This window comes from Bos indicus x Bos taurus, chromosome 5 (assembly GCF_003369695.1).
Source record: "Bos indicus x Bos taurus breed Angus x Brahman F1 hybrid chromosome 5, Bos_hybrid_MaternalHap_v2.0, whole genome shotgun sequence".
NCBI classification, from domain to species: domain Eukaryota; kingdom Metazoa; phylum Chordata; class Mammalia; order Artiodactyla; family Bovidae; genus Bos; species Bos indicus x Bos taurus.
Window position 1 is genome coordinate 73,590,270 of NC_040080.1, and position 7,229 is coordinate 73,597,498.

General features: G+C 50.0%; 1 protein-coding gene across 2 annotated transcripts in view; it reads right to left on the reverse strand.

Moving 5' to 3' along the window:
- Window positions 1-2,271, reverse strand: part of GRIP1 (glutamate receptor interacting protein 1) — a 755,940-nt gene extending 753,669 nt beyond the window's left edge. For both annotated transcript variants that reach the window (XM_027542472.1, XM_027542468.1), the window contains exon 1: window positions 1,998-2,271. In XM_027542472.1, coding sequence (XP_027398273.1) covers window positions 1,998-2,055 — 58 coding nt within the window. In that variant the 5' untranslated portion in view covers window positions 2,056-2,271. The remainder of the gene's footprint in view (window positions 1-1,997) is intronic.
- Window positions 2,272-7,229: the final 4,958 nt, after the last annotated feature.

The following is a 7,229-nucleotide window of genomic DNA, read 5'->3' on the forward strand; positions in this document are numbered from 1 at the left end:
CCAAACAAAAACAATACTAATTAGAAAAGCATCGCATAATATAAGCAAGAAGTAAGAAACATTTCAAGTGAAAAAAGACACCAAGTAACAAATGGTCCCTGTTTTCTCCTACTGGAGAAGATAAGGCAGAATATCCAGTCTGACTTCCATTGTTATGTTCTGGAGGAAATTCAGTCTTATCTCCATCCAGCAGACAAGGTGATCATCTTCCAAAGTTTATTTCTAAAAGACATACAGGTACATTTTGTCACAATCCAAAAATCTACCCATTTCAGCATTCTGATAAACCTTGCTGGCAGCACTGCCAGATACATTTAACACCAAGTGCCCTGACTTTTGGTTCAGAGCCCAGGGACTCCATGCCTGACAGAAGGCTTTCATTAGTGCTTTTTAGCTGGTTATAAATTGTTGGTACTACTATTTGCACCTTTTAAGATACTATCCACGAAGGGAAAAAGCAGAGGTGTTTCTATAGCAGGGGTGTCTTTTTGAGTGGATGAACACTAAATTCGGTCACCAGAATGTGTGCTGGAAAATGAATGCATCTCTAATCTCGAATAAGGAAGTGGTTAAAAAGGGATGAATTCCCTGAGTCATTAAACAGGATATAAACCAAAGACAGGTTGTGCCACCTAGAGAAAAACTGAAAAGCGTACATTCGTTCTTCAGTAGTAGGCATTATTTCCAAAGCTTGAAACTTTTGGCATGACCAATAACCAAACCACCCTCCATGCCCACTCATCACTCAGCTGGCTTCAGCTCCACTGACCACTCTGCCTTCTCCACTCACCAGATCGCAACTCCCACCTGCTCTCCCCGCCCACGCACCCAAGCAGCTTCATTTAACCTCAGCACTGACGGCTGCACAGCCCTTGCGGACCCGGCATCCTGAAACCCTTCCAATCCTAAAGCATTTTCCTCGAAGCACTGCAGGCCAGGGTGAGAGGAGCCGAGGAATAAAGCCTGTGGACCATGCCAGCCATCCTCCCGCTGGACGCTAACACAGCCGCGGCGCACACCTCTCTAGCCGCCGGGGGCTAGAGGAAATTCTGGTGCACTCAGTACATCATATCCAGGTTACCGAGCTGAACTCCCCAGCCGACCTCCGCACAATCCAAACACTGTGAAATGACCTCAACAGAACCGAGCCTTAAAGGTGGTCAAAGGCCTTCAACTTTCCTCCGCCGCAAGCCACTTAAAAGCAACGTGCCCAGTACACTGGTCAGGCTGAAGCACAAAAGGTCTCCAGGCCACCTGGCACGGAGAGCCGCTTTTTACGAAGAAAATAGACAGCAATTATGAAAAGCCCGCAGTCCTGCGGTATGAACTTGACAGCGGGGATTGCGCTGGGGCATAACTCTCATTTCCGAGGCATCACTCCCAGCCCCGGACCCTCAGCCTCCGGGGGCAGCTTTCCCCCTCTCGCCCTTCCCCTGCGGAGACATGCGGCAGCGCCCACTTTTCGCCCCCAAGCTCTTCTTCCTCTCCTTGCTGAATTCCCCAGCAACTTTGGGCTTGGCAGTACCATCAAAGCCCAGCCATAGGCCGGGACACCGCCGAGGCGGTCGCGGCAGCGAGGAGGAAAGTTTGAGAAGTCACTTCAAGCACCGCAGGACCGCCCCCGTCCCTCCTCAGCACCCAGCTCACAGACGGCCGCCCGGGGCTCCACGTGCGAGCGGGCCCAGGAGACGCTCTCCAGGTCCTCACAAGTCCTCTCCAGAAAGAAAATCTTTGCACAACCGAAAAGTTCCCTGTTGCAGCACCTCTTTCTTCCCTCTTCCCCCTACCCTCTCCACTCCACACCCTCCCCCCTCCCCATAAAAAACCTATAGAGTTCGCAAGCCGCCGCCCGGACTCGCCCGCGGCCCACGAGGGCGCGGCGCCCCTCCCCCGTCCTCCGCGGACAGGAGGGAGGGAGCCCGGGGAGAGGGAGGCACCGGGGCGGCCCCCGGCCCAGACCCCCTCCCCGGCCCTCCTGGCCCGATCGCCCCGCTCACCTCTCTCCTGCTCTTCCGCCTGCAAGCAGATGGGGATATTCTTCTTCCACCCCGGCATGGTGTCTGCTCCCGGGGCTTGCTCTCCGGCTCGCTCCTCCTCGCCCGCTCGTTCTCCGTCTCCCGGGCCGGCCGAGTCACCCCGCGCCTCCCCGCTCGCCCTCCCGGGCTGGCCGCGGCGCTCTCGGGACTGTTCAGTAGGGCTGGGGCACCGAGGCGGCTCCCGGGCGCATCGAGGCGGCGCCGCGCGCCCCGCGCTCGCCGCAAACTCGCCGGCGGCTCCGGGTGGCGGTGGCCGGGCCGGGCGGGCCGGGCCGGGCAGAAGGGGCTGCAGCCGCGGTGGCCGCGGTGTGGCCGGGAGGCCGGGCCGGGGGCGGGGGCGCGTGCAGGCCGAGCGCAGGGACTGCAGAGCCCCCGGGGGTTGGGCGCGGGCGGAGGGAGTGGGCTCGCGCTGTCGCCTCTGTCCCCTCCTCCTCCTCCTTCTTCCCCTTCCTTGTCTCTCCGCCGCCAGCAGGTGGGATTCGGAGCCGCCGTCGCCGCCGCCGCTGCACAAAGCTCCGCGGGCGGCAGGACTGAGGCTGCAAGCTCCCCGGGCGCCTGGCGGCGGAGCCTCCCCCGAGACGCGCGCGAGGCGAGCGGGCACGAAGAGGGCGCGCGCGCTCACACCCTCCGCGCCCCGGGCGGCCGGCCTGCAAGGTACCGAGCTGACGCCCAGCCGAGGCTGCCGAGCCCACGCCGCTCCTCCTCCCAAAACCCAAACCGGCGGCTCCACCGGCTCGGGCGACGACCTCGCTGAAGTAGGGGGCAGTGTCTCTCCCTCTAGTCCCTCCTCCCGCCGCTCTCCCCCCGCCCGTGCTGTCGCCCCCTCCCCCAAGTTGAGACTTTTCAGCTACAGATTCGCTAACTTTGCCCTCGACTAAGAGAAATCTCAACTTTCGGATGGTCAGCGCCGGGCCCGGAATACATTTCCTGCTGGGGTGGGAAGGGTGTGAATAGAGAACCTCCTTTGTTTTAAATGAAGCCGGGAGATTTAATCGCAGTCTTTAAGTATCAGAAGGATTTTATGAACAGGTTTTATGATTAGTTTCTTCCCCTTGTCATAGGCTCATAGAATATCCGTGCAAGAATGAATTAGGGGGGAGGGGGCAGCTTTTCGATAGAGCCTGGAAGATTCCGCCCGGACTTGGGGGCGCTGGCTTGTGATTTCAAAAGAACAGTGCTAGGAGGGGCTTCTGACAGTCTTTCTGATGCCACTTGGCAATTGTCTGTCCTGCAGGGTTAGGACATCCATCTGCCCCGAGGCTGGGGTTCTGGCTAGATAACACCTAAGTCTTCACCTCCTGAGTGTCTGATGGGGACTGAAGAATTCGGGGCCCCTGAGGCAATAACTACCGGTTTGTAGTTGTCAGAGACCAACCACTGCACTACTAGGACTCTTTCTGCCGAGCAGTTTATTTTGGCCTCTGAAGGAACTGCAGTTTGTCCTCCCAAATTGAGGACGTTGGCTCTCGACAGACTTCTCTCTCTCTCTCTCCTCGGAGACATAATAATACAGCCAGAGGAAGGTAATAACCACAAAAGACAGAAAGATAGAATCTTTTTTCCCCTGCGGCTGCATAAGCAGTCTTATCAAGCTGGGATGTTTGCTCCTGCTGCTGCCCCCTTGGCTGGGTGGCTGTCTGTCATTACAGAACTGCCAAGCTGCCAAAGACAAGTGGCTGTCACTCCTAAACAAAGGAGAGGCCCAGGCCCAGGCACCTCAGTGAGTAATGGAATTGAAGGGCTAAAGAAGACCAGAGTCAAACCATCCCTGGGGTTATCAGTAGAAATCCTGTCTGAGCTGCTCAAATCTTCCTTCCAGACTCTTTGAGAAGTAAAATCCAGAAAATCAATATGAATGTTGCACCTGTCACCCTTAAATGACCGACTCTCCATCCTGAAATTAACAAGATTCCTTGGGTAGTTTCCTCTTGTCCTACTCTTATTTCAAGATCGAGTCTCAGCAGTCTTATGTAAAGAACAGCATTTGTCATGGATTATCCCAAAGGGACAATGGAGAAGGAAATGGCAACCCACTCCGCTATGCTTGCCTGAAAAATCCCGTGGACAGAGGAGCCTGCTGGGCAATAGTCCACGGGGTCACAAAGAGTTGGACATGACTTAGCAGCTAAACAACAAAAGGGAAAGCCCTAACCAGAACTGCAGGTCTGTACACAGGCAAAGACTTAGGCTTTGACGACATAGAAATGACTACAGCATTGGCATGCTTGCTTTTTGTTTTAATTGCATGTTACATAGCATTTTATATGTATGTGGTTGCTCTAACAAGCATAATTCCAGAAGACATACTCAATAAGGTAGGGACTAAACCATATTCTTATATTGCAATCAGTGGTACGGTTATCCTGCCAAGATGAGTGATAGATTACAGTTGCTAGAGAGTTCCAGCTCACAACTGTTAAAATAATAGTATTTTAATTGAGGTAGACAAAACTCCTACCATGTGTTAGACTCTGAGCTAAAAGCCAGAGATATAAGAGGAAATTGATGTTTAGTAATGGAAGATCAAATTCATACATATTACTTCACAGATTATACAACTGAGACTGGCAAAGAAGCTCTTTAAGAATGGATTCCTATCTTCCCCAACCTCAAAGTACTTATTGTCTCAACTCATATTCAGTAATATCCAGTGCCTTGTATCATCTTTGTATGTACATCTAAGTCATCAGTTGGGCTCTAAGCTCTGCAGGGGGAAATAGGTCTTTTCTCTTTGCATCTCCAGAGCCAGTGATGGTAATGTCTCAGTCAATGATGGTAGATGATAATGGCATTTAACCTCACTTGGGCTACCTTCAGCATGTTATCTAGGGAAAATAGGCCTTGACACTTTGAAATCACTTGGTAATTTCAAACCAAAAAAAAAAAACTAAATCATTTAAGACTTGAGGCTGATATATTTTGTTCCATTGCCCAAAGCCACATCATATTCAAAGCATTATATTTAAAAACCTACTCCAAGGAAGTTGCAGTCCTATTGGGACCTTTATGGAAGAGATATCCACCAACCAGTAGGACATAAGATTGGAGAAGGCAATGGCAACCCACTCCAGTACTCTCGCCTGGAAAATCCCGTGGACAGAGGAGCCTGGTAGGCTGCAGTCCATGGGGTCGCTAAGAGTTGGACACGACTGAGCGACTTCACTTTCACTTTTCACTTTCATGCATTGGAGAAGGAAATGGCAACCCACTCCAGTGTTCTTGCCTGGAGAATCCCAGGGATGGGGGAGCCTGGTGGGCTGCAATCTATGGGGTCGCACAGAGTCGGACACGACTAAAGCGACTTAGCAGTAGCAGCAGCATGATATTTATCAGAAACCACCCTCCATTACAATTGTTTGTGTTCATGTGTTACTTTCTTGCCTGGAGAATCCCAGGGACGGCAGAGCCTGGTGGACTGCCGTCTATGGAGTCGCACAGAGTCAGACACGACTGAAGTGACTTAACAGCAGCAGCAGGACATAAGATATATTATTTTTCTTCTTTTCTAAATTTGAAAGTCAGACTTCAACTACAACTTTGAATTGGCCATAAAGTTCATTTGGGTTTTTCTGTACGATACTGTGGAAAAACATGAACGAACCTTTTGGCCAACCCAGTACAACTGCATTGCCTGTTTCTAGACATCAGCTCACTTAAATTAAGAATTTATGCTCCTTTTCTGAACATAATTTCTTCCAAGTTTTCTATGCACTTTCAATAGCTTTGCAGTCTGTGTTTACAGAAATCAAAGGTTAATTTAAATTAATTGTTTTACCTTGACTGGTACACAGTTGAATGCACAGTCCATAAGACACACTCCTAAACATGGCCTCAGTTGATCTATTTTTCTGTTTACAATTTTCAAAGTAAAGTGAAGAAGAGACGTGTTCTCCCACTACTAGTGCCTCCCTCACCTGGTAGAAAAGAAACACAACCTGTAAGCCAAAGGCTTTAATTTGACTGCTTAATCACTATTTCAAGCTTATGTGGATGCGCTCAGTTCATTAAAGAAATTTGGAAATGTGTGTGATGCAGAGAGTACACAGCTGCCCTTCTGTTTCCTTTGTACTCTGACAATTGAGCTTCCAGTCTCCTGCTCACAGGGCCTTTCACACTAACAGAGTGTTACGACTTCTTGGGACTGAATTTCATGAGTTTGAGGAGTCCCCCAGGAGATGTAAAACCCCAGCTGTTATTCTGGATTGGCTCCAGGGCCTAAAAATGGCCACAATATATTTTTTTAATCGTGCATTGACTTTTACGAACACAAACGCTGCATGCTAAACAGCCACCTGAACGTTTCGATACTGCTACCAGAATGCAGCGATTCTTTTCTATTGCATGCAGTGAATGTGAAAACTCTTTTAACACCTGCTATGCACTCCTAGTAGGTACCGAGGATTCTTTTAGATGTTGTTAACTCACTTTTAGCTGCAAAACCCTCTTTGAACGTTTAAAATGAAAGAGGAAGATTCCTTGGCTAGTTTATCTTCCTAGGGAAAAAAACAGGGCAGAAAGCAAACAGAATGAATCCAGGTGGATATTACTATAAAATCTTCAATTAGGAGAACGTTATGGGGAAAGGGGAAATGGGCAAGAAGCAGCAGCTCTAACATGAGTAATTTAAGTAAGGCACATGTGAAAGCCAAATCAAAGTTCATTCACAAAAAACTTTAGAATGTATTTTTAAATGACAGTATGGGCTTCCCTTGTAGCTCAGTCGGTAAAGAATCTACCTGCAGTACGGGAGACTGGGGTTCAATCCCTGGGTTGGGAAGATCCCCTGGAGAAGGAAATGGCAACCCACTCCAGTATCTTTGCCTGGAAAATCTCATGGACACAGGAGCCTGGTGGGCTGCAGTCCATAGGGTTGCAAAGAGTTGGCCACAACTGAGCAACTAACACTTATGGGTCTCAGCGGTTGGAACTATTAGTCGTTAATCTTATGTGTCACCTTGACTAGACTACTGGATGCCCAGATATTTGGTCAAACATTATTTCAGGTATGTCTGTGAGTGTGTTTTGGATGAGGTTAGTGTTTAAATCCATGGACTGAGTAAAGCAGATGGCCCTCAGCTAATCAGCTGAAGGCCTGAAATAGACAAAAAGGCTGACCATCCCCAGAGTAAGAGAGAATTCCCTCCCACCTGACATTCTTTGAAGTAGGACCTCAGATTTTTCCTGTCCTTGGAC